Source organism: Nicotiana tomentosiformis, chromosome 7 (assembly GCF_000390325.3).
Source record: "Nicotiana tomentosiformis chromosome 7, ASM39032v3, whole genome shotgun sequence".
Lineage (NCBI taxonomy): Eukaryota > Viridiplantae > Streptophyta > Magnoliopsida > Solanales > Solanaceae > Nicotiana > Nicotiana tomentosiformis.
The window spans coordinates 98,898,467-98,924,285 of record NC_090818.1 but is presented as its reverse complement, the minus strand read 5'-3'; the positions used below and the strand labels follow the sequence as shown (position 1 = coordinate 98,924,285).

General features: G+C 37.0%; 1 protein-coding gene across 1 annotated transcript in view; it reads right to left on the bottom strand.

Moving 5' to 3' along the window:
• Nucleotides 1–285: 285 nt before the first annotated feature.
• The window catches only part of LOC104089624 (uncharacterized), a 31,806-nt gene continuing 6,272 nt past the window's right edge, over nucleotides 286–25,819 (bottom strand). Inside the window, exons 8-24 of the mRNA XM_009594562.4 lie at nucleotides 16,454–16,853; nucleotides 15,378–15,525; nucleotides 15,133–15,293; nucleotides 13,698–13,797; nucleotides 12,192–12,266; nucleotides 11,930–12,064; nucleotides 9,861–9,950; nucleotides 9,185–9,361; nucleotides 9,000–9,104; nucleotides 8,766–8,924; nucleotides 8,230–8,274; nucleotides 7,896–8,117; nucleotides 2,484–2,590; nucleotides 2,316–2,372; nucleotides 2,163–2,223; nucleotides 1,834–2,077; nucleotides 286–902 (exon numbers count right to left, since the gene is read on the bottom strand). Of these exons, the coding sequence (XP_009592857.1) occupies nucleotides 1,916–2,077; nucleotides 2,163–2,223; nucleotides 2,316–2,372; nucleotides 2,484–2,590; nucleotides 7,896–8,117; nucleotides 8,230–8,274; nucleotides 8,766–8,924; nucleotides 9,000–9,104; nucleotides 9,185–9,361; nucleotides 9,861–9,950; nucleotides 11,930–12,064; nucleotides 12,192–12,266; nucleotides 13,698–13,797; nucleotides 15,133–15,293; nucleotides 15,378–15,525; nucleotides 16,454–16,853 (2,204 nt within the window). The 3' untranslated portion in view covers nucleotides 286–902; nucleotides 1,834–1,915. The remainder of the gene's footprint in view (nucleotides 903–1,833; nucleotides 2,078–2,162; nucleotides 2,224–2,315; nucleotides 2,373–2,483; nucleotides 2,591–7,895; nucleotides 8,118–8,229; nucleotides 8,275–8,765; nucleotides 8,925–8,999; nucleotides 9,105–9,184; nucleotides 9,362–9,860; nucleotides 9,951–11,929; nucleotides 12,065–12,191; nucleotides 12,267–13,697; nucleotides 13,798–15,132; nucleotides 15,294–15,377; nucleotides 15,526–16,453; nucleotides 16,854–25,819) is intronic.

The window sequence follows — 25,819 nt, the reverse complement described above, 5'->3', positions numbered from 1 at the left end:
ATGTTACTTCAAATGCAACTACTTGTAGCCCAATGGTACCGCTGAAAGTCTTGCACATAATGTAGATTTCACTCCCACTGTCCCTCTCCCTCATGCAATGTCCCTCCTCTTCCCTTTGCCCCCAACTAATGCATGAGAAATGAACTCAAAAGTTCTTGCTTCACTTTGTTCTACTAAGAGCCTATAAGCTGAGGTTTTTGGACTCTACAACATCCTCCGTCCTTAGTCTATAACACTAGATTATCATTCAAAAAGACAATAAGGCTATATTTGAATCTTGCACCGTTTGACCTCAAAATAATGCACACGCAGCTTTTCTACATTATTGCATGCAGCACTCTGTTGAAATTTGAACCGATGTAGCCGCTAAATGCTTTGTTTCATATATTGTTTCAAACACATCAAAGAAGTTTAAAAAAAAAAAAAAAAAAAAAACAGGCACACAACTAGAATAGTTGGATAATGTCGCTAAGCCAGATTGTCGTCTCTAGGAGTGGCTCCGTCATTGTCCTTGCCTGGTTGAGCAAATGTTAAAATGCAGTCACATTTTCACACATGAAATATGAAACTCGGTATAACTTTGAAGAGGCGAAAAAACTGAACGCAGTATCTTAACTGCACACTATAAAGTATTTCGTGCACTTGAGACCTCAAGCTCTGATCCTTATGCCTTAAAAACCACGACATGAGAGGATCATGCTATTTACAATGTAACCCGAACACCAAATGGAGAGAAAAATTAGGTCAACACCAGCCCCCCTGCACCACTAGGGCCCAAAAAGTGAACAAATTGGTGCTCACCCATCCAGAACAACAAAATTCAACCAAATCATAGGGGCTAAACAATCGAACTTTCGGAATATTTCATTAATAACCGGGCAGCAGCATGTTCCAAGTGAGACCTGGACAGTAGAAAACTACATCAGTTTTAATCTTGGTAAAGATAGGAAGCATAAACAGATGCAAATCAAGAGAGCTCCCTAATAATCTTACATTCATCAACAAACGAACTTTCACATTTAAATGATACAAGGAACCCATACACACGCGCGCGCACACACACACACACACACACACACACACAGAGAGAGATGTGGGAAAGAATATAAAGCGGGCAGGCGGGGGGATGCAGGTCAATGTTAGGGTGAAGATAGTCTGCTAAAGCAAAATGTTACATAGCAAGTTAAAGTGAAGCCAAATGGAAGTTTTGCAGATTGCGACGATCAAATGTAAGGGTCGAATAATCAATCAACTTCAGAAACCTACACCTAACCATTTCAAAAAAAAAAAGGAACTTCAGAAACCACTGTACTACATTTTGAAATAATCTCCATGATATTAGAAGTTATTCCCATTTTTGTCAGCTGTTTAGTCATTTTTTCAATTTGCAAGCAAAGGTGAGAGGAAATCACTGACTTGAGCTTAAACAAAACTAAATCCATATTAAACGAACAAATATGAAAGAAATCTTGCAGCATAATGTCCCCCCTCCCGCCACCCTTCCCCCTTTTGTCATTTTTATTCATACTTGAGAGTGAATACCAAAAGACATTTGAGACATATATGTGGTTTTCCACTGCAATCAAGACAAACACCCTATATCATGATTAATAGAGGAAGTTTACGCAGAAGTTCATAGTCAAAAGCCTTGAGCAAGATCCGTTATAATAACTCACTACTGCATGTATTCCTTTAAATTGCTACAGATTCATTGTTGTGATATTATACACCCCCTTAACATATGTCCAAAAAACATTAAGACGAAATTTTTCTGTATTTGGGGATCAAGGAGAAGGAAGAAACTTAAATGCATGCATAAAAAGAATGACTCACCTTCCTTACCCCTTGGTGGGATCATTGGAACTCAAAGACCAACTTAGAAAATTACATCAAGAATTGACACCCAATATTTAACTCATGGCATCTTCAATGCTTGTTTTAATTGACTGAGTACTGCAGGGTGCAGTCTACCAATGGCTGCACTAAAGGATTCCCCATGAAGAGCTGAACAAGTCTGAAGATTGTCTCTCACTGAGTTCTCCAACGAAATCTGGTTTATTGGATCTGAAAGTTTCATCTAGAAAGAAAATTTCACTAAGAAACTGATTCGGTAAAAAGCTACATTGCGCTATTCATTTATAAGTACTAGCACCAGGGGTTACCTGTCTCCTCCTCAACTCTTTGCTCGGCACATGAGGCTTGCTAGAGTTTACACTGTCACTACTGTGGTTTCACATTTTATAATGAGAAGAAAGCCTCACTAGTTGTCAAAATCTCAAGAGCCATTAAAGTAAAAACAAGATTATAGACCATACCTAGACTCTTCTTCACTTATATCTTCACTTCCACCTAGCATAACACTAGTGCATACACTAGCAAAAGCATAGAGGTTAGATTGGCATAAACAAAAAGTACATATCAGATTAGGATAATTAAAAACAAATACAGAAATAAATTTCATGAATACAAATTCAATTGAATACCTCATAATCTGATCTAGCTTATCAAGTACTTCAGGCAACCTCAAAGTTAGAATTATAGAAAGGGCCAAACCAATTGTCTTCCTCTGGAACGAAGTAACATTGTCAACCTACGAAAATTTCAGAAAACAAAAAACCAAGGATAACATAAAACTTCAGGTACGGAAACCACACAAAGTTGTTATCAGAACTAGGTTCAAAGAAGAATTTCAAGCTAAGCGTCCCCAAACCTTCTATAAAAGGATTGAGAAGATGCAAGACCTCAAGTGTGAGCAATACAGGCTTAACAACATGAACCCACAATAAAGATGCATAAATAATTCACGGACACAGGTCAAAATCATAAGAGGTGCTGCTACAAACGAAAGACGTATCTTACTTGCACAGTAGCTAAAAAGCCATACTTCTGGCATGTATAGACGCGCAATTTACCATTAGAACAGATCTTTTACTCGCTGAAATTTCATCTGTTGGACATTTTGTTGAAACAAGAATAATTGCTCCCCTTTGTTGACATATATAGTTTTACTAAGGATGCAGGATTGTAAGTTCACTAATACTGGAGTGGCACTGGCTGGTGCGTGAACTGTAGAAGGCAATATTTCAACTGGGAAGTGTCAATGATGGCCTTACTCTTACATGAACTGGAAAAGGCGATTCTGAGTGCTGAAGAAGCAGACTGTCATCCGGAAGGCGCAAAGGAAATGGGAGTTGAAGGATCTATTGTCATTGGGGTAAAGGAAGGAACAAATTGATGAAGAAAGTTTGGAGGACAATCCCAGGTCTGTGATTGTTGGGCATTATGGATAGAAAGAAATTCTAGGTGTTTAGAGGGTAAGCAAGCTTTGCATAGGTATTAAAATATAGATGTTCATGATATGTGGGTTAGGCGCGCATGCCAGTTGCCACGGGTTCGAACCCTACCGCTGGCAAAAACCTGGAAGGAACAATCTATCTATATTATATTAAAAGTGGAAAGCCCATAAATTAAAAGTTAAATTACCAAAATATCCTTCTAAAAAAGCTAAATACCCTATTTATTATTTTAAAAAGGTTAACTAAAAATATCAAGTTTATTGAAGGAAGCAACCCTTAAAGATTAGTTACTAATGTTTAGATTATTTTCTAACTAACGATTCCTAGGTACTCTCTAATTTTATACTACTCTTCAAATTAGGGGCCTCCCAAGTACGATTGTGCCTTTGTGAAACCAAAGAGAAGATAGTTACAAAGTTACTCATGAAACAGCCTTCCATAAGACGAGAAAAAGGAAAATGCAAAACTGCACTATGAGTACAATACAAAACAGTTGCTTTGCTCTTCAGATTAGAGGGAATAAAAAATGAGAATATTGGCAATGTCGAATTTTATATAGTACTCTTGTGTTAGTACAGATGCCTCCATAATGAAAGATATTGTTTCACCAACGGTTGTAACCAATACGTACATATCGATTCCCAGGAACTAGAAGACCAAACATGTGTTGACTTTAGATGATGAAATTACGCGGTCTTCAAATGTTAAGACCCAAGTTCATTGTGATTGAATGAGATGCCTCCTTGAATAAATATCATGTTGAAGAGGGGAAAAACATGGTCTTATAGATTGAAAGTTAAAGCAATTATCTTAAAGGCACGCATATAGAAAACAAACCCAGCAATTTTAACGATATAGCAAAAAGTAAAGAAATGAGGGTGGAGGAATTGAAATGAATTTTAAGAGCACTGACACCAGCACAAAAAGAGATCTACAAAGGAGCGGTGTTTGACTCTGCAAAGTTGGCTATGAATAGTGCTCTGGTAAAATTACGTCAAAGTAATACGATTTTATATAAGAAGGTTTCACATGACATTGGCAAGGATTCTACCATGCCAGGCCTTTATTTGGAGATATTGGAATGGTTTGATGACGACAAAACAGGTTCTATTTTCTTTTACTCGACTTATATTTTATTTGTTGTTTCCTACCCTTAGTGGTTTATGAAAGACAATTTCTATAATTGTTAGGGTAAAGGATCATGGTCTCATGATATATATTGTGTCTTGCATGCTTGTTATGATTAGAAACAAGAAAATTTATACTCCCTCCGTTCCAGTTTATGTGAACCTATTTCCTTTTTAGTCCGTTCCAAAAAGAATGACCTCTTTCTAAATTTGGAAACAATAGCTTAAACTTACAATTCTACCCTTAATGAGAAGCTTTTATAACCACACAAATACTCTGGGGCCCTTTTTGATTTGTTTAGGACCAGAAATTTCAAAAGTCTTCATTTTTTCTGAAACTTCGTGCTCAATCAAACAGGTTCACAGAAATTGGAACGGAGGGAGTATTATTTATTCATTTTGACGTAGAAAATTAGTTTATTGGTATACAATTTAGTTTCATGCATGTATTATGTGAAAGATTATATTCCAAAGTTAGTAAGACGTGGATAGTCTTACATTAATACTTGAATTTAAAGGTTGATGATCTTTTATCATGAATTTGATACCTCTTGAGAGATAAAGACAAAATACCCTTTTTTTTAAATAGTGATTATATTATATTTCGCTAAATATTTGTGTTTTTTTCATTGGTATTTAGCAGTTAGGAAAAAACTTTTCAAAAGGTTAATTGTTTTATTAAAGGGCACAACTCTTTGTGTGAGAAAAGATACAACATTTTATTTATTTATATTGTTGTTATTATTAATATTACAACAACAACAACATACCCAGTATTATCCCACACCGTGGGGTCTGGGGAAGGTAGTGTGTACGCAGAGTAGCAGACCTTACCCCTACCTTGTGAGGATAGAGAAGTTGTTTCCAATAGACCTCCGGCTCTGTTGTTATTATTATTATTATTAATAAATAATACCATTATCTATAGCTATTCAATGTGATTTTTATTATTGGTGTTACAAACTAATAAATTATATTGATCTATGAAGGAATAGTTTATTTCTTCTCCGCCATTTGTACTAAACATTAAGAAAACTAAATATGAAATTAAGAATAACGTCTAATTTTTCATATCAAATTTGTAGAAGTGGGTGAGAAGAAATGAACAAAATAGTCAATAAGCATTATCAAGTCGTGTTTATTTGCAACAATTCAAACTCAAATTGCAAAAGACGCATATTCAAACTCCTAAAAAATTGTGTCTTTTGGGAACAATAGTTTTTGTGCCCTTTATTTATTTACAAAAGAAAATATCAAAAGCATCTTGATCATCCTAAATTAGCACTCTGGCACTTGAATAATTACTACATTTTAAATTCATATAAATTAAATTTGTGAGCAAATGAAGAAGATTATGTTGAATTAGCATCAATTAAAAAGTGCCATTGTGGGTATATACAAATCTAAATCTATATTATATTATTAAAAAAAGTTTGAACCCTTAAACTAAAAAGTTAAAGACCTAATCTAAATAACCTAAATACCTTATTTATAAAATTGAAAAAAAACGAGGCCTACAAATATGAACTTCACATCTTCTTTCCTCACTTTTTCTTTCTGGTGTATTTGATCGCTAATGTCAATATTGAGCTAAAATTTTGGAATTATGGGTGAAGGTGCATGGTGTGAGTATGGATCTAGTGGATCGGGAATCAAAGCTCTCCGTAGAAGTGATAGGTGATACACTGAGCCTCTTGAAAAAATCACATGTATCTATTTAAACTTGGATTGTTCATCTTCGTAGGTTTCAGATGATATTTAATCATCTTTACCTCGATAAACAAGCCTTTATACGAAAAACCATATTCAGCATTCATAGAAACTTGTACTTTATTCTTTCATGTATAATTAAATACTCAAAGATTTGACTTAATAATATTAATATTATTTTACAAAATTGTTTGATACACGACTAGCACTCTACCTAAATTAGCACTCTGGCACTTGAATAATTACTACATTTTAAATTCATATAAATTAAATTTGTGAGCAAATGAAGAAGATTATGTTGAATTAGCATCAATTAAAAAGTGCCATTGTGGGTATATACAAATCTAAATCTATATTATATTATTAAAAAAAGTTTGAACCCTTAAACTAAAAAGTTAAAGACCTAATCTAAATAACCTAAATACCTTATTTATAAAATTGAAAAAAAACGAGGCCTACAAATATGAACTTCACATCTTCTTTCCTCACTTTTTCTTTCTGGTGTATTTGATCGCTAATGTCAATATTGAGCTAAAATTTTGGAATTATGGGTGAAGGTGCATGGTGTGAGTATGGATCTAGTGGATCGGGAATCAAAGCTCTCCGTAGAAGTGATAGGTGATACACTGAGCCTCTTGAAAAAATCACATGTATCTATTTAAACTTGGATTGTTCATCTTCGTAGGTTTCAGATGATATTTAATCATCTTTACCTCGATAAACAAGCCTTTATACGAAAAACCATATTCAGCATTCATAGAAACTTGTACTTTATTCTTTCATGTATAATTAAATACTCAAAGATTTGACTTAATAATATTAATATTATTTTACAAAATTGTTTGATACACGACTAGGCATACACGTGCAACGCACTTGCCGAGACACTACAACAACAACAACAACAAACCTAATGTAGTCCCACAAGTGGGGTCTGGGGAGGATAGAGTGTACGCAGACCTTACCCCTGCCTTTAAAAAGGCAGAGAGGTTGTTTTCGGAAGACCCTCGGCTCGGGAAGGAGAAAGGGGAGAGGCAATAACAAGCAAACCAATCTGACAACCGAAGCGAAGCCGAGACACTGCGCGCATATATATGTTCGTGTATGTTGGCTTTATGGTGTAAACTTCAGGAAGTACATGAGCTACAAAATATGGTAGGACTTCATTAGCACTTTTCTGGAGTTATTTGTAGAGGTGATCCCAATCGCCGTTCTTGTACAGTGGACGGCCAACTTTTGTAAAAGGCCAAACACCAACGTGATTGGCTCTGATCATTAACAAAATCATTCTTCGTTACTGATAAAAGAAGACGAGCATACTAGCTTCCTAAAAACTGATAATACTATAGAACCATCTACAGGTTCAGGAAACTGTCGCAACTCCTGTTACTATAGAAGTGTATTTATGGTAGAAGTGCATTTATAGCCATACAAGTTACACATGACTGATATGTCAAATAGTTCATCTTATAGGTCATCTTATACTGAATGATGCTATGGCCGAAAAGTCAGTTATACTATTGTAACTAGTAGCATCTCTCTGATAGTTCTGGAAAGGCCTCTCATCTATGTTTGTGCTCAACTGGGATCGTAATGGATATGGCTCACATATTTGCACCTTGATACAATATTTTGATTGAACAAACAAACCAAGAACACATTTACTATCATAAATACCAGCTCAGGTTTTGTAGAGGTCCTAAAGAAAACCATCAATCACAATGATATCTATCAAAACTCAAAATTTAATCATTTAACTTGCCTTTTCAAGCCATACGTCAACTAGGCAAAGCAGTATATTTTCTTCACCAGGAAAACCAGATTTCTGAAGGTGTATAGACAGTGATGGATCAGAAGTTAGCTGTGCAAGATAATTGGTGTTCATCACCAAAATCCTTGCCAGCAGGGCTGCCGATGATGCTTTTACAGCTGCCTTGGAAGGATCATGATCATCTCCCCCAGTCAGGCATGTGATTATTAATTTCTGGCAACATTCATTGAACCACATTAAATCATTCCATAAAAGAAAAGGTAAATAGACATGTTGGAGTGCCTAGGAAAAAACAAGAAAAGACATAGCAGAGAACTACAACTACCTGCAGAGTGGAGCTGATTAGCTGAGGCACTTCCATCGGGAAACACTGCCACATCACAAAAGCATCAGCACATATCATTCATAGGAAGCACCATTTTAGGTCTATATTATATCCACTAATGTTCTAGTGGGAGTTAATGAGAAATTTGTATTGAAACCTGGTTTTGATACATTTTTATCTTATCAAAGCTCAAAATTATAACATGAGAAGCTTGTATTGAAACTTAGTTTTGATCCATTTTAACCTTATCAAAGCTCAAATTGTAGAACAAACGGATTGAGGGTTTTAAGAATCATATCAACTACTCTTTTCCTTTACTTTTCTCTTATCTAAGCTCAAATTCAGAACATACGGAATTATACATTTTAAGAAGCATGTCATTATTTTTTTAGTCTCCCTTCATTTCTGAGCATTTGCACTCCTGTTCAAAAGAAGTACACTGAAACTAAAGCAGCTTAGGTAGCATATTATTTATTTGGTTAATCCACAGCCTTCCAAATACATAATTTAATAAAAGTGGCAAGGAAATCAATCACCTGAACTAGGATGTCAATGACTGGAATAACTGAGAGTAATCCCTTGTCGTTAACATTCCCAACCACCAGATCTAGAAGTTTAGCAACACTAGACGCATGCAAATTGAGAAATTCCCTTCCACCCAAAATAACATAGTCTTCAATGATATTGGTAGCAACCTACATGTCAATGGAAGATCAGCACAAAAAACAATCGACAACTGAAAATATTAGTTCGTTAAATCTCTCCTCAACCTTCAAGTGATCAAAACTTCTTTCCAAGATTTCCACAAGACATGGAAAAAATCCCAACAACTCTGGTACCATAGAAGGTGCATTGATTAGTGTTGCTTCCCATAACTGCATGATAACCTGGCTGGAATTAGAACACAGTTCTAACATGAAATTAATCAATTAAATGGGCCACGTATAAAACATGCCTGCATGCAGTCTTCTAGTAGTTCATCAGGGCTGTTTACGTTAATTCCACTTTGCAATATCGGCAACAACATGCTGTATGATTTAGTTGACTGATAACCAAGAGCAACTACGAAATTTTTCAGTGCAGTAAGAAGTTGAATCTGCAAGATGCTTTCACTAGAAGATTCTTCCCATGCCTGATAAAGGAACAGCTCTAATCAGCAAAAAGAAATAACTGTAAAACTCACGCAGATACAACATAATGGAAACAAAAACACATGGAATTCTTTAAGAATCCCTGCTCTCACATGCAATTCTCTCAACAAAGTCTTCTCTGGATGTATTTACATGTTTTACAAACTAAACAAAATGAGAGTAAGGACAATAGAGGTAATCAAGTTTGGGTCTCCAAATAAGTGCTTGAGAAACAGCATGAAGTGACTCATAGATCTACCACTCACATGGATATTGGTCCACCGGTAGTAATTTCAAAGGCATTACTAATGAAAAGGCTTTACTAGAAAGTCCTGAGCCTTTTCCTAACATCTAAAAGAAATTTCAGGAAAATCTTAATTCTTACAGAGATTGTACTCTGGAATGGTAACGGCAATAAAACAAAACTTCAACTACACATAAATTTTCATATTTAAGTGAACCCATCAACAAGAAGCAGCAGAAGAAAGCCCAAAAAGATACCTTTTGGAAAAATAGCACCAACTTGTTTGCATATGGCATAATTTCAGTAACACGTGCTATCAGAACAGAGATAGTATTCAAAACTTGAACCTGAAAATTTTATCAAAAAGAAAACACTGTGAGCAGAAAACTTAAAAGCAACTGGAATATGTAGAAGATTCCGTAATAAAATGAAAACCAAAGACGGATTGAAGAACACATCATAAGTCGAGATCATGGAACAAATAGGGTGGGTAGGCCTAAGCACCACACTACACGTATAGACACGAACCCCCCTCGTTATTGTACGTGCGACTCTCACCGCATACGGCTCACACAAAGACTCCTAAATCCATTCCGAGCCCTTAGCTCGGCTTCTTCCCCTTTTCAGAGTTATACCTTAAATAATGTATTTGATCTCGGTTATAGGAATAATAACAGTATTATTAGGAGCTACTTTAGCTCTTGCTCAAAAAGACATTAAGAGAGGTTTAGCCTATTCCACAATGTCTCAATTGGGTTATATGATGTTAGCTCTAGGTATGGGGTCTTATCGAAGCGCTTTATTTCATTTGATTACTCATGCTTATTCCAAAGCATTATTATTTTTAGGATCCGGATCCATTATTCATTCAATGGAAACTATTGTTGGATATTCTCCAGCTAAAAGCCAGAATATGGGTCTTATGGGAGGTTTAAGAAAACATGTACCAATTACCAAAATCACATTTTTATTAGGTACACTTTCTCTTTGTGGTATTCCACCCCTTGCTTGTTTTTGGTCCAAAGATGAAATTCTTAATGATAGTTGGTTGTATTCGCCAATTTTCGCAATAATAGCTTGGGCCACGGCAGGATTAACCGCATTTTATATGTTTCGGATCTATTTACTTACTTTTGAAGGGCATTTAAACGTTCATTTTAAAAATTATGGTGGGAAACAAAAAACCCCCTTCTATTCAATATCTCTATGGGGTAAAAACGGAGTCAAGAAAAACTCTTGTTTATTAACAATGAATAATAATGAAATATGGAGTCCATCAACCATCTTTTCCTTCACTGCACAATTGCAATAGAACTTTGAAACTTTTTCCTTTCTATTTTTGGACTGAGCTGGGTGCAACCTCAGTCAATAAAAGATACCTATGAGTTTTGGAGTTTTTGCAGAGTTGATAAAGCCATCAAAAGAGTCTGGAGGATGGTCCCAGCTACTATTTTTTGGTGTTTATGGAATGAGAGGAACCGCAGATGTTTTGATAGAATTTCAACTCCAACACACACTTTGAAGGCTATTTGTTTAGTCAGCCTTTACAGCTGGAATTTCCTTACCCCTGTAAATTGCCCGATCAATTTTTTGGATTTTGTTAGCTCCCTAAACTTAGCTTAGCCAACATTGTTCTGGAGCTAGCATTGCTTTTATGTTTGTAACTACTTTGCATCTTCTTGATGCCTTTCAATGATAATACTCTTACTTCATCAAAAAAAACAATGAATAATAATGAAAGTACTTATTTTTTTTGCAAAAACTAAATATCCAATTGATAAAAATGGAAGAAAGAAGACACGACCTTTTATGACTATTGCTCATTTTGAGCATAAAGCGGTTTATTCCTATCCTTATGAATCAGACAAAAGGATTTCCATGATACTAAAAAAGTGAAAGGGACAAATCTTGTTTCTTTTTCTTCTCCTTTTTTGTCCATTTTCTGACAACTATAACATGAGCATTTCTTTATACAGAACAAAGAAAAAGAACAAGGCAAGAGATAACTCGGAGATAGATCCCTCTTTCTAACCTCCCCCTCCAAATATTTGGGAGTCTCCTCAACCATACTAATCTAGTCAAGCATCAACCAGTAACAACCACACATAAAACCCAAAATATGTTGAAAAATTAGCTTATGTGTGTGTATTAAACCACTGAATCAGTACTGCTTCCCCTTTACTGAAAGTTATTGCGGAGGTCCATGGAACTAAGTATACCAGAAATAGGATAGAATTACACACAGAAAAGAAAACTAATAGATGAATGAATAAATGAGAACTAAATAGGCCGTGTGAAGTTACGAAGAACACCAGCTGGTATCTACCTTCGAGTCAAATTCCTGTACTTCGTCCACCAATTTGAAACACAGATCCCAACATATGGGAAGAAGATCTAAGAACTCTTTCTCATTAAAATTTGCATCTTCAATATGAAAATACAAGGACCGACATGCTGTCAGCTAAAGAAGAGACAAAGTAGCTTCAGTATAACATAAAGTGAATCAATGGGAACTCAAAATTCAGAAAACAATGATAGATGTACAACTTGTTTCAGAAGGTAGTTGCTTTGAATAAAATGTGGCATACCCTTACACACAAGTCATTGTCCTGAAGCAATCTGATTAGAGCACAATAAACTGCTCTTCTGGTGTCATCTTTAATCTGCGAGAAAACATAGTTACACAAAAGTACGCGCGATCACTAGCTCCAAAAAACTATGGGTAATGGCACATACAACAAAGCACAGATACATCATATAGAAGTCTTGACACTTTAAAGCTTACATATCTAACTTAACCTCCCTTAATCAAATAATCTGGGTGGTGGTCAGTCAAATGCACTAGCACATTTCTTTATTTTTTTAAGAGGCTTAAAAACATCTGACAAACAAAATAGCCAAAAACGTGATGGCATGACGCCAGCATTGAACCAATTCCTCTATTTACTCTTCCCTGAATCTCGGTGATATTAGGACAATGAAAGAGGTTCACAACCTACAATTGCCAGTGGAATGATAGCATATGAAAAGTAATGGAGCAAGAAATTAGAAAACAGAAACACTCGAAGATTTCCAATTACAGATCCAGATACAATACTAATTTTAGATTACCAAGAACCAACAATGATTCACCATATTAAAAAATTTCTTACCAGATCTGCTGATTGAAGAGAGAAGATTGCATGGACATTTCATAGAATACTCCTCGTTATAAATTCCCATAAATACACCTTATACATACTGGGAATCCAACACCAACTACATAAATTTCTTATGCTCGACTTCCAAGACAAGTATGAGCACCATTGCAATAGAAACACTTTACTTGACTCCATTAAGTGATCATTAAACTTGTAGTCTGGCAAATTTTAGTAAAAACCCAAATAAAGTAACTTAAAATTAAGCGGAAGTATGTAGAAATGTGAGGAACAGCATATAATCTTTCCCCTAGGGCAGACGCTTGTTAGGGTCTTTTGGACCAACTTGTCACTCATGAACTCTCACTAACAGAATGCTGAACTTCTTTTATTAAAAAGATTCTTGAGTAATGGTTTTCCTTTTTTTTTCCGTATCTCTGTGATGACAAGAGAATTAATAAAAATCATTTGTTTGACCTATTCAAGAGCATGGAACTGGGGACAATCAAGAGTTACGAGAAGTTCGTAAAGGAAACTTCAAACCTCAAAGATAAAATAACTTATTTATCACTGCAGTGTGGAGGCTCAAGGAAATTCATCTATGCTCAATCTCAACAAGGAGAAGGAAAGTAATAGTCTTGTGTAGTACGATTAAAAGAGGAGCTGCAGAAGGGGAAGTTATTCAACCCAAAAGAAAAGAAGAGAAAAGTACCATCTCCCTTGTTTAGGTAGGAAGAAAAAGTGGAAGGTAAGTAACTCTTGCATTTCAGCCTTTTTAGGTAGGAAGAAAAAGTGGAAGGTAAGTAACTCTTGCATTTCAGCCTTTCTAACCCATTCCAAAATTGACAAAAACGAAGAAGCAGACATCTTTAACTTTCCATCTACCCTTCTTGATTCAAATACTGTGTAAAGGGATTTCCGGGCAATTCTCCTTTTTTATAACTGCATTCACATTACCTCTGAAACCCATTGTCCAAGGATTAGTGCTACTTTTCTGTGTATGATCCGCATATTGGGATGATCATTTGACAACTCCAAGGACAATGCGCCATTGAACCTGCATAACATGTTAAGAGATTGTGAAGACCTATACTGCCAATAGAACTTGACTTTCAACTTTCAAACCCAAACAAAAATTTCTAGTGATATATTTAATAATGATGACGTATAGCAGAGTGGTCTCTAACAGCTGAGTTTCACTATCTTAAGCAATGGGAGAACAAAACCATTCAATATGCATGGCACCTAAATTTACTTTAAGATTATAGGAGAAAAGTTCTTAATAAATCATGATGTTGAGAAAAATGTCGTTGACTTTATTCATTCCATTCATAGGAATAACACATCAAGGCGAAGCCACCTATCATTTGCTATTTCTTTTATTCTTCTATGAGTATTTCTAACGAGGAAATGCAACTTCATCAAGAATTTATAGGACAAATGTTGGTGGACAAAAAGTTTCCTCCATACAGAGCAAAGCAATAAACACGTACAAGATCTCTCCAATTTGATATGGACATCAAAGAGGCTTGATTTAGGGCTAAATTTGTAAGGTCTTGGGGCAGAAAGCCAGAGAATAAGAGGAAAGAAGAACCTAGGAACTCCAGAATTCCCTAGGAACAACCTCCTAGGATTGCATTGGGCAAAACACAAAAAAACGAAAAAACAAAAGCTTTACCAATAACCACGATTTACATTTTGTGAGTGCATCTAGGTTGCTTTCACCAGAGATTTGTCTCTCATGATTTAAGCTTTTTACCATACTGGGGGATGAAGTTCTTCCTCTTTTGTCTCTACTTCGGTACAGATTTCTTGTCGCGAACTACATAAATGAACTTCCTTTTGGTTTAACATATTTTTCACAATTTAATATGTTGTGATATATAGGCTAATAAATGGTGAATAATTGAGGATTTTCTTCATAACAACTGATATTTTCTTTTATGGCACATCAACTGTGTTTTTTTTTTTTTTGATCGGTCACATTAACAGTGGTTCTTTTATCAGTCACATTAACAGTGGTTCTTTTATCAGTCACATTAACAGTGGTTACTATTTCCATCCCCGTACTTTGTTTTTGATAAAGGGATTTATTAATAATAGCAACTTCCATTCCTGTACTACTTGTGGCTTGTTTTTATTGTTATGATGGTTAACTGCCACTTTGGAAGGACCAAATGGCTCATTCCAGTGCTAGTGTGGTTGCTCTAGCTAGTTTTATCACCACTGATTAACTTTTTGACATGTTAGGGTTCCCTTATTTGGAATTTTAAGAGAATCCCCTGTTTCAGATGCCATTGGTAATATAGTAGAGGATAGAAAATTCTAGAACATGTCTGAGGGGTCAAATCTATTTGATTCAGCAATATTTCCAGCATATCAAAGCACATACCAATCCTTGAAACTCAAATAGTTCGAGAGCTCATAGTAAATGTATGCAGCAGCACCATAGGCAGCGTCCTTCAGAAGCAGTGCCGGAGTTATTTCATTAACTGCAGAAGGGCAACCACTCATAGCCTCTTGCAGAATAGAGACAACAACAGGTCCTAGCAACTGAAGATTAAATAAAAGGTTCATACGGGGATTAAGGCAATATGTTAAGATTGTCGAATAACACAGCGAATGGGGTAAACATACCTGACCATTATTTTCAAACAAGACAATATATAGAGCTTCAGCACAAGGCCTTAGTTTCTCTGACCATAGTACTGAATCCTGCTCGTGATAGAAAGACTCTGGGTTCTGGTACCATTCCTCCATATCACTTGCAGTCAGAACAAAGTACCTACATTTGGAGAAATTGCAAGAATAAAGAGACATGTCACAACAACATATTTTAATTACAAGGGGTTAAATTTTCTCTCAGAAGATTGAACCATCAATTCATATTCAAACTACCCCCTTTACTTGTAGCTTATGGACATTCAGATGATACCTAGAAATTAAGAAAGTAATCTCCACCTTCACTCCCTTCTTTTGGTTTTCTTTTTGATAAGTAAATGCTCTTTTCAGTTTATTGTGCAAATCGGAGAGTGTTTGAAGTCAACAGAAACTGAAAGTGTTTGTCAGGTACCAAAATTAAGTGATCAAGAGGATATTTTAATTATTCTAATGTCCTCAGAAGTCAGAATACGCCATCTCACATAGCAGAATAAATCTCCACCTTCACTCCCTTCTAAATGCTCTTTTCAGTTTATTGTGCAAATCGGAGTGTTTGAAGTCAACAAACTGAAAGTGCTTGCCAGGTACCAAAATGGCGTTTCGAAAGACAACAAGTGATCAAGAGGATATTTCAATTATTCTAATGTCCTCAGAAGTCAGAATAGGCCATCTCACATAGCAGGATTTATCATTTTGCACTGTCCTAAAAATACAACTACCCTTTATTGCACCTTCTCCACCTCCTTCACACCCTACACACACCTAAAATAACCCTGTAAGACCAAACGCTGTTATGAGGAGAACATCATCTAATACTACTAGCGAGCTACGGCACCAAAAATAGCACCACTCAAGTTGGACTATCTAGATTGATTAAGGATGTTATGACTGGTCTACCACAAATGAGAATGGAGATGAGGACCAAAAGATCATTAAAAATTGTTAATCTTGTTCATTTATAATGTGGTGCTTGCAAGCCTTAATTCAGGAAATCGATTTCTTCAAATAAAAATAGCAACAACAGAAGACCATAAAGAGTTGGGATGCCTCACCTCCTTATCAATACATTACACAGGAGCACAACCCGGTCCGTAGGCAAAAGGGAAGTAAGAAGGCCAGCAACCGTACTAGATATGTTTTGCTTCATCTGCTCAAATGTTACCCTATTTTCATCAACGACACGCCCTGTCAATCTTGTCTTATACTCTTTACATTCCAAAATGGTTTTCACCATTACCATACATTGAATCATGAATTGCTCAAAAGACATAATATGTGGTTCAGGATCTATAATCTTGCTTAAACAGAATTTCATGAGAAGTGGAAGGACACATTTATCCCCGAAAGAATAAGGATGTCGCTGCTGGATAGCGACTAAAATCTTCATTAACTTTGTACAAGCCCTTTTTAAGAAGTCCCAAAATTTAGGATGATGGTCCCCGAAAGATGAATCTGCAAATTTAAGTAGTGATAAGGATATCTCCTAGTTCAGAAGGCATTAATAAAACATATTCCCTACTTTTGTTAGGCAGCATCAAAGCAATGGAGAAAAAATAGGAAACAAGGAAAAATTTAAAAACTTTTAACCCCCCCCCCCCCCCCCCCCGGAAAAAAAAAAGAAGTTCAAATCTCATTTTTCTTTTACTTTTTCTCTGTTATATTATCAATCAAACAGAAGGGAGACAATGAAAATTTGTTCATTTCCCCTCTACCTTTTCATTCTACTTTCCTTTGTCAATCTTCCTTTCCTAGTATCCAATAAAACAGGAATTCGGGTTTCCACTATATACTGTCTGAGGGAAGAAAAGTTGAGGCATAATATCATGCTAATCAACATTTAATAGTGTAAGGTAGCAGTAATTTAGCAAAATTGCACTAGTATTTAAAGGAGTCCCAAGCAGCTCCAAAGCTTGTAACTAGAGCTGCAATGAATCACTTGTCAGATGCAGAGACTTTGGCATAGCAGGCACAATCAACACTGGCACTTTTTATTAAGTTACTCCCTTATAAGGATGCTATGTGATAGAAGGATGCCTATAAAAGTGAAAAAGGTAAGTTCTACAAAACAGTTACAAGACCGGCAGTGTTCTATGGTAGTGAAAGTCGGGCCGCTAAAGTACAACATATCCACCAGATGGTGTTGCAGAGATGCGGATGCTAAGATGGATATGCGATCATACAAGATTAGATAAGATTAAAAATGACAACATTCGCCGGAAGGTGCAAGTAGCATGCATTGAGGATAAAAAGAGAGAAAGTCGTTTGAAATGGTTTGGTCATGTCCTACGTCAGCCGACAGATACACTAGTCTGTAAGTGAAAAACTATGATAAGTAAAGGTGTTAAAAGGAAGAGGTAGACCTATAATCACATGACACTAATATCAACTCCTTCTAAAAACACACATGAAAGGAAGTTGCCCGGAAAGACATACAATTTCTCGGTATCAATGCAGACATAGCTAAAGATAGGGCACAACGAAAGAAAAAGATCCATATAGATGATATCTACTAGTTGGAAATAGGTTTTAAGTCTTGTTGGTATGTCGACTTTGAACCCGATGCTTCTTTAGGAGTATTTTGACTTTATCATAGATTTATACGTTAGTAAAGACATAGAGAACTTTTAATATTATTATTATCATCATTGTTATTACTATTACTATTACTATTTTATATATATATATATATTAGAGAGAGAGAGAGAGCTTATTTTTCACTTTTTCTTTTATTTGGTATGATGATAATATAAGTTGAGCTTAAATGAAGAAACATGATCGCTGAGGATTCATATAGCCGACCCAACTTGTACAAGACTGAGGCGTAGATGTTGTCGACCCCAACTTCTTTGGGATTGAGGAGTAGTTGTTCTTGTACTCACTTAAAGGATGCATGCTGACCTTTATAAAGGTTAGCAAGTTAATGATGTTGTCATTGTTGATTGATATTTCCTAGTTATAGATAAAATCATAAGCATGCCCCAAAGACTGTCAAGAGAACGTCAATATCTGAGACAAGCAAGTTGCCTTAAATTTCTTAAGTGCATTTGTGGTTGGATTGAAATATACTTTTTTAAGTTCAGGAATGAAACCGGTGCAGTGGATCGAAATGTACTTTTTAAGTCCATGAATGAAACCAGTGACAGAAATTCTACTCTATATATAAAGTATATGTACAGCCAGAGATCACTTGAAATAACTCAGGAAAGTTCACCAACAGCCACAACACCAACAATAACAACGCTGGGGAGGGTGAAATGTACGCAGCCTTACCCCAACCCTGGACGGGCAGAGAGATTGTTTCCGATAGACCCTCAACTAAAGAAAAGATGAAAGATGCACTGATAGCAAATAATAACAGTACAAGATATTTAGAAAACTGAGACTAAGATAGCAAAATACAAGATGAAAGAAGCACTAATAACAAGTAATACAATATAAGATATGTAGTAATAGCCATATAAGAAAAAAATAATATCATACTAACCAGTGTTGTAAATAGCGAGCGCTACGTCGCTAATAGCGTGTGGCGACGCGGCGCGAGGCAGTAGCGCTATTTTGGGCTGTTGCGGTGTGATTCTAAAAAAGCGTACGCCTCTGCTTGTGTAGCGCGAGGCGCTGCGAGGCGAGAGGCGTAGCGTAGCGACGCTATTTGGAGAAAAAGAAGAAAAAGGCAGCGACAGTGTAAGCCTGTAAATATTAGGGCTTTGGTTTTAACTGCTTCTCCTTCAGCGAATACAACTAAGCAACTTCAAAGATTAGGGCTTGGGATTCATCTTCTCCATAATCAAACATCAGCACAGTAAACCAGGTATGTTACTTTCTTCTCCTTTCTTCTTCTTCTTCTTCTTCGATGACAGTCGACACTTGGATTCGACCATTGGTGTCATCTTTTTTTTTCTTTTTCTTTTTCTTCTTCTTTCTTCTTTCTTCTTTCTTCTTTCTTCTTTTCAGCGATCTCCTTCTTCTCCTTTCTTCTTCTTCTTCTTCTTCTTCTTCGACTTCGACTTCGACAGTCAACACTTCGATTTTTCTTTTTCTTTTTCTTCTTCTTCTTTCTTCAGTTCAGCGATCAACTCCTTCTTCTCTTTCTTCCTTCCTTCTTCTTCTTCTTCTTCTTCTTCTTGTCTTATTTTTGGTGCTCTGTTTTTCGAGCAGAGGCAGAGCAGGGGCTCTTTCTTTCTTTCTTCCCTTCCTCTTTCTTCCCTTCCTCTTTCTTCTTCTCTTATTTTTTTTTGGGTTTCTTTTTCGACAGCAGAGGCAGTAGCAGTAGTCTCTTTTTAGGCTCTGTTTTTTTTTTGCTATGTTTTTTCAATTATAAACTTATAGTCTTATAGAATAGAATTAATTGCATACTGACGTGATAATTTTTTTTCTATATAACAGCATTGAAATGGCGTCATCCGATAGTAATAAACGAAATGATATAGCTTGGAATTATGCTATAAAAGGCTCATCAAGATCCGCAATTAAATGTGTATTTTGTGAAAAAACATATCATGGTGGAATAACTCGTCACAAGCAACATTTGATAGGTGGATTTAAAAATGTAGTACAATGTCCTCTTTGTCCGCCCGAGGTTAGGGAGGAAGTAAAAGCATTTGTTGATAAGAAAAATGTGATAAAAACTCAAATAAATTTTGAAGCATCGGTGAATCTAATTGATGAAGATGATGAAATGGATGAAGATGATCAAATGGGACCTCCCCTCCAAAAAACTCAAAAGATATCTTCTAATAGTTCTAGTGGGTCATCCACGGCACGTACTGTGACAAAAGGTCCTCTCAATCTTTATTTCTCGGCAAAACAACAAGAAAAGGGAAAAGATGATTCTAGTTCAGGTTTAGAAGCCAAGAAGATTTTGAGGGATCGCGCGGTAAGTGCCTTTGCAGCATGGATGTACGATGCAGGGCTTCCTTTCAACTGTGTTAACTACAAAACTTTTGATAAATTCATTGAGGCCGTAGGACAATATGGCCCAGGAATGAAGCCTCCTAGCTATCATGAAGTTAGAGTAACTCATCTTAAAATAGAGGTGAAGAAGATAGACAAAATTATTGAGGAGCATAAAGTGGAATGGAACAAGTTTGGATGTTCCATTATGATGGATAAATGGACAACGCGGAATGGGAAAATGATCATAAATGTGTTGGTGAACTCTCCAAAAGGGAGTGTTTTTCTTGAATCTTACGATGCTAGCAACTCTTCTACGGATGGAAGCAAAATGTACAACTTGTTTACAAAGACTATTGATAAAATTGGAAAGGAAAATGTTGTACAGGTTGTTACCGATAATGCTAGTGAGAATGTTAGTGCGGGTAAGATGATGGAAGCTATGTATCCACACATTTATTGGACTCCATGTGCTGCCCATTGTATCAACTTGATGTTTGGTGACATATTCAAGGAAAACCCATATGCTTCAGGTAACTTTAATATAGTTATCTTTAAAGCTTTAACTTTATTTATAGTTTTATACTTATGTCCTATTAAGTATTAACTATAAAATTGTTATTGTTACTTTTATAGTTTTCACTAAGGCCGTCAAGATATATTCTTACATCAGTCAAAGGCCGTTGTTGTTGAATTTGATGAGGAAATTCACAAATGAAAGAAATTTGGTGAGACCGGCCAAGACTAGATTTGCAACGGCTTTCTTAACTTTGCATAGTTTTTACTTGCAAAAGAAAAACTTGAGAAAGCTAGTTCTTTCAAATGAATGCAAAGGAAGCTGCGGGGAAAGAAGTTGCCAAAGTTCTTATTTCTCCATCATTTTGGAATGACGTTGTTCGGGCTCTTAAAGTTGGTGGTCCTTTGATTAGGGTGCTTCGTATGGTGGATGGGGAGAGAAAACCACCAATGGGCTATCTTTATGAAGCTATGGATAGAGCCAAAGAGACTATTGAAGCGTCATTTGAGGGAGATGTTAGGAAATATGAGAAAGTTTTTGAGATTATTGATAGCAGGTGGTCGAATCAACTCCATCGACCTTTGCATGCAGCAGGCCATCTTCTGAACCCAGGATTATTTTGCAAGAACACTAGAGATGACACTTTGGATTCAGAGGTTTGGGTTGGATACCATCAATGTCTTGAGAAGTTGGTCCCTTATTCAGCGATGGTAGATCAAATAGGGGAGGAGTTTGGTAGGTACTCACAAGCAGATGGCCTTTTTGGTTTACAGGCGGCCATTAGAGCCAGAGAAATAAGGTCGCCAGATAACTAACTTTAATATAGATATCCTTATAGCTTTAATTTAATTTATTTGATTTATACTTATTAACTTTTAAAATATTTTTCTATAGTTAAATGGTGGATGCAATTTGGACATCAAACTCCAAACTTGCAAAAGTTTGCCATCAAAATACTAAGCCTAACTTGTAGTGCATCCGGATGCGAGAGAAATTGGAGCGTATTTGAGCATGTAAGAAACAGACTTATTATATTAAAATATTCTATATTGTATTATTATTAGTATCTATTAATTAATCTAAACAATTTATGCGCCGATTCACTCCAAGAAAAGGAATAGGCTTGAGTTATCGCGTCTTAATGATCTAGTGTATATTAAATACAATAGAACATTGAGGCGACGTTATGAAGCTCGCGATACCATTGATCCAATTTTGTTTGATAACATTGACGAGGCAAATGAATGGTTAACTGGAGCCCCACAAAATCATGAAGAAGAACAAGTATATGTAGGAGATGATCTTGATTGGGGTACTGTTTCTATGGCGGCTGGTATTGAGGAGAATATCTATGGTCTTAGAGGGAGTTCTTCAAGTTCAAATTACAAGGGAAAAGGAGTAGCAAGTTCAAGCCGGTCCCTAAATGATGAAGACTCCGAGGATGAAGAAGATGATAGCCAATATAATGCTAACATTCATGAAGTTCTAGAATTTGAAAATCTTGAAGAAGAATAGATGTTGCGTGTTTTACACTTTAGACTTTAGTTTATGAATCTACTATGACTATCTGTTGAGTTTAACTTTTGAATTGATATATTTATTAATATATATAATATTTTATGTTTTTGTATAAATTGTCGCTTCACATCAAAAAGGCGAGCGCTTCGCTGCACGCCTCTCGCCTCAGTGAAGCGGACCCTCGTCGCTATTTGCCGCCGCACGCTATCCAAAACACTGATACTAACACTAATACTAATGAAACAAGGTAGACAAGGGGAAACACTCGACTCCCTACTAACCTTCTATCAGTGTTGTAAATAGCGCTCGCCTCAGCGCTAATAGCGTGAGGCATAGCGATGCGAGCCTCCATCGCTTTTCTGTTGTGTTGCATTGCGTTTTACAAATAACGCTCACCTCTGCCTGTGTAGGGAGAGGCGACTGTAGCGTCGTTTTTTTTTAAAAAAAAACAGCGCAGGGATTAAAGAAAACGACTCGCGATTAGGGCTTTGAGCTTTCAGACATTTCCCTTTTCTTCACGCTTCAAACAGCAGAGCAGCCACATCGATTTCTTTCTCCAGCCATAGCCACAGTGGTCGACCCAGCCACATCTCGAGTTTCTGCCATTTTCTTCTTCATCCAATTCGACCCACCTATGTTTCTCTTCTTTTTCGAGTTTCCTTTTTTTTTCTTCTTTCTCCTTTCTTTCTTTCTTCCTTTTTCTTCTTCTTCCCTTTTTTTTGGCTCTGTTTTTTATCGAGCAGCAGTCAACAGAACAGAGTCTGTTTTTGCTATGTTTTTTCTTCCTTTTTCTTCTTCTTCTTCTCTTCTTTTTTTCTTTTGCTCTGTTTTTTATCGAGCAGCACCCTGTTTTTGCTCTGTTCTGATTTCTGTCTTTCTTTTTGTTCTTCAGTTCTTCTTTTTCTTCTTTCTTTTTTTGCTCTGTTTTTTGTTTTACAATTCCTTCACAGCTTCACTTTGGGCTGAGGCAGAGAGCTTTATTTCAAACATGAAGAAGAATAGATGTTGCTTGTTTTAGTTTATGAATCTACTATGACTATGTATTGAGTTTTTAATTTTTGAATTGATATATTTATTAATATATTATTGATGTTGAGTTTTTAGTTAGTATTTTTTGTATAAATTGTCGCTTCACATCAAAAAGGCGAGCGCTTCGCTTCTCGCCTCAATGAAGCGGGCCCTCGTCGCTATTTGTCGCCGCACGCTATTCAAAACATTGCCTTCTATCCTAATTCTCAACCTCCACACCCTCGTATCAAGGGTCATGTCCTCGGTTAGCTCAAGTTGCGCCATGTCCTGCCTGATTACCTCTCCCCAAAACTTCTTTGGCCTACCTCTACCCCTCTTCTGACCCCCCAAGGACAACCTCTCACACCTAATGACTGGGGCATCTGTGCTTCTCCTTTTAACATGTCTGAACCATCAAAGTCTCGCCTCTCGCATCTTATCCTCCACGGGGGCCACTCTCACCTTATCCCTAATAACTTCGTTCCTAATTTTATCTAACCTAGTAAGCCCACACATCCATCTCAACATCCTCATTTCAGCAACTTTCATCTTCTGGACATGGGAGTTTCTTGACTTGCCAACATTCTGCCCCATATAACATAGTCGGTCTAACCACTACTTTGTAGAACTTACCTTTAAGTCTCAATGGCACATTCTTATCGCACAAGACACCGGAAGCGAGCCTCCACTTCATCCACCCCGCTCCAATACGATGTGTGACATCCTCATCAATTTTCCCATCACTCTGAATCACAGACCCCAAATACTTGAAACTCTCTTTCCTAGGAATGACTTGAGTATCAAGCCTCACATCCACGTACGCTTCCTGGATAACGCCGCTGAACTTGCACTCCAAGTATTTTGTCTTGGTCCTGCTCAACTTGAAACCTTTAGACTCAAGGGTATGTCTCCAGACCTCCAGCCTCTCGTTAACACCAACCCGCGTCTTATCAATCAGAACTATATCCTCTACAAATAACATACACCAGGGCACCTCTCCTTGGATGTGTAGCGTCAATGCATCATCGCTAAGGAAAATAAAAACAGGCTAAGTGTTGATCCCTGATGCAACCCCATCTCAACTGGAAAGTACTCTGAGTTTCCTCCTGCTGTCCTTACCCGTGTCTTAGCTCCCTCATACATGTCCTTGACCGCTCTAATATAGGCTACAGGCACTCATTTAGCCTCCAAACATCTCCATAGGGCCTCTCGCGAGACTTTATCGTAAGCTTTCTCTAGGTCAATGAACACCATATGCAAGTCCTTTTTCATCGCCATGTATTGCTCCACCAACCTCCTCACAAAGTGAATGGCTTCCGTAGTCGACCGTCCCGGCATGAAACCAAACTGGTTGTCGGAAATGGACACACTCCTCATCCTCCCTTCTATCACCCTCTCCCAAACTTTCATCGTATGGCTTAGCAACTTGATACCCCTATAGTTGTTGCAGTTTTGGATATCCCCATCATCGTACTCCACCTCCACTCCTCGGGCATTTTCTTCGTCCTAAAAATGATGTTAAACAACCTAGAGAGTCATTCCAAGCTTGCCATACCCCCGCTCATCTAGAATTCAACAGGGATCTCGTCTGGCTCGATCGCTCTACCCCTACTCATTCTGTGCATAGCCCCTTCGACCTCCCCCACTCTTATGCGTCTACAGTACCCAAAATCTCGATGTCGCTCCGAGTACTCCAAATCGCCCAACACAATACTCATATCTCCCTCTTCATTCAAGAGTTTATGGAAGTAAGACTGCCATCTTCGCCTGATCTGTACCTCCTCCAACAAAACTATACCTTCCTCGTCTTTTATGCACCTTATTTGGTCCAAATCACGGGCCTTTCTTTCTCTCACTTTGGCTAGCATGTACTGCTTCTTGTCCCCGCCTTTGTCTCCAAGTTCTTCATATAAACGACCGAACGCCGCGGTCTTAGCCGCAGTAACCTCTAACTTCGCCTCCTTCTTAGCTTTCTTATACCATTCTCTGTTTGCCTTCTTCTCCACCTCGTCTATGCTCTCTACAAGCTTCAAACATGCCGCTTTCTTAGCTTTTTTCCCTTGAACATCTTCGTTCCACCACCAATCCCCTTTATGGCCACCAGAGAAACCCTTCGAGACCCCTAACACTTCTCTTGCCGCCTCTCTAATACAATTCGTTGTCATAGTCAACAGCTACAACACTAATTTTCTTTTTTCTAATGAGAAAGTACAACACCATTTTTCTCCGCATAAGAAAAATAGCATCTCCACCTGTAACAGTAAACTGACAAAACATTGTGCACCGCGAGTTCTCAAATCAGGTCACAAGAAAGAGGATAACTTGTGTAACAGTAAACTGACAAAACATTGTGCACCGCGAGTTCTCAAATCAGGTCACAAGAAAGAGGATAACTTGTGACACAGTTAGTTGTTTGTGGAGAGAATAGAAAGAAAATAGAGAAAAGACCTCTTTGTTACACTTGGCCAACAATGAAGCACCCGAA